Source organism: Etheostoma spectabile, chromosome 13, assembly GCF_008692095.1.
Source record: "Etheostoma spectabile isolate EspeVRDwgs_2016 chromosome 13, UIUC_Espe_1.0, whole genome shotgun sequence".
Lineage (NCBI taxonomy): Eukaryota > Metazoa > Chordata > Actinopteri > Perciformes > Percidae > Etheostoma > Etheostoma spectabile.
In genome coordinates this window covers 10,382,780-10,384,628 of record NC_045745.1, presented here as the reverse complement: position 1 = coordinate 10,384,628, position 1,849 = coordinate 10,382,780, and the positions used below count along the sequence as shown (strand labels likewise).

General features: G+C 44.2%; 1 protein-coding gene across 1 annotated transcript in view; it reads left to right on the top strand.

Annotated features, from left to right (window-relative positions):
• Positions 1 to 1,849, top strand: part of LOC116701124 (uncharacterized) — a 21,455-nt gene that overhangs the window by 17,864 nt on the left and 1,742 nt on the right. Inside the window, exon 5 of the mRNA XM_032534696.1 lies at positions 1,029 to 1,183. Within this exon, the coding sequence (XP_032390587.1) occupies positions 1,029 to 1,183 (155 nt within the window). The remainder of the gene's footprint in view (positions 1 to 1,028; positions 1,184 to 1,849) is intronic.

The window sequence follows — 1,849 nt, the reverse complement described above, 5'->3', positions numbered from 1 at the left end:
AAAACACCCTCCCCTATGTTAAAATACGGGGCATAAGTATACACCCCCCTATGTTAACAATACAGGGTATAAGTACACCCCCATGTTAAATACAGGGGGTAAAGTAAACATCCCCCTATGTTAAAATACAGGGGCAAAGATAAACCCCCTATGTTAAATACAGGGGGCTAAGTATACCCCCCCTATGTTAAAAAACAGGTGGGCATAAGTTAAAGACACCCCCCGATGTTAAAATACGGGGCGAAGTACGACACCCCCATGTAAAATACGGGGGCATAAGAATACACCCCCATGTTAAAATGACAGGGGCATAAGTATACACCCCCCTATGTGAAATACAGGGGGCATAAGTATACACCCCCTATTTTACAATACGGGGGCATAAGTATCACCCCCCTATGGTAAAAAACAGGGGGCATAAGTATACACCCCCCTATGTTAAATACAGGTGGCATAAGTAAACACCCCCCATGTTAAATAAGGGGCATAAGAATACACCCCCCTTATAAATCAGGGGCCTATTATCCACCCCCATGTAAATCCTCTAGAGGAGTTTTATTTTTAAAGGCCAGTTATTTCATGGATCAGGATACTAACATCCTGCTAAAGTTTCCCTTGGCCTTTGTAGTTGTAATACCCCACCCCCCCACCCACCCAACACACACCCACACACACCCACACACACACACACACCACACACCACACACACACCCACACACACCCACACACACCCACCCACACACACCCACCAGATCGTCGGGGGGGGGGGGGGTGGAGGAGGATGACGCATTAACTGTTGCATAAGGACAAAGAGGCTGAATTGGTTGAGTGCAGAATATGCAAATAATATGTGCATGGGCAGGGTTGCTACGTGTTAAAGAGCTGTTGAGTCATTTCAAATTAAATCTGGTTTAATTGGAGAGTTTTTGTTTCCTAGTGAGTGCGTGTGTGTCTTTCTGTGTCTGTGTGTGTGTGTGTATGTGTGTCCACCTTGTGTTCAACTTGTTGTTTTTTTCTCCCTTGTGTAGGTTGTTTTGCTTTCTGGTGCTTTCCCTGCTTCGCCTGCATAACGAGCAAGAAATATGGCGAATGTCTGTGCCTCCCCCTGCTGGACGGCTTCGGCCTCATCCCCCCCATCACCATGTCCATGAGGGTCTCCATGCGGCAGCGCTACCGCATCAGAGTAAGGCCACAATTCAGTTGTTGTTGTTGTTGTTGTTGTTGTTGTGGTTGTGTTGGTTTTTTAACCTATATTTACTGTGATGAAAGACTCCCACTGTCATCCACCAAACAGTAATGATGAATAATTGGTAGAACTCTGTAACTTGTTTTAACAAAAGTGACAATGCAGAAGTCTAAACAATCTCACGTGTCCAAGTGTTGAAGTGTAACTTTATCTTTCTATGTTTTTGTGTCTTTTGCAATGTGAAGTTTACGAGCAGTCGCGCACATTCAGTCAGCGTCCACTAAAAGTTCTGTTGTTGCCGCCGACAGACTCAGATTATTATTGTCTGACATTATGGAAAGGATCCCTACGGAGATTGATCCTTTTAGTTTAACATGAAACAGCCTCAAAATCACCATCACGAAACCCACCAGACTCCATGTAAATAATTACTACTTTTAGCGTGTATAGAACAGCATATCTCCGCCACCAGACTCCTGTAAATATCACTCTTTTAGCGTGTATAGAGCAGCATAGTCTCCACCAGACTCCATGTAAATAATCACTACTTTAGTGTGTATAGAGCAGCATATCTCCCCCCAGACTCCCATGTAACATATCTCACTACTTTTAGCGTTGTATAGAGCAGCATATCTCCACCAACTCCATGTAAATAATCACTAC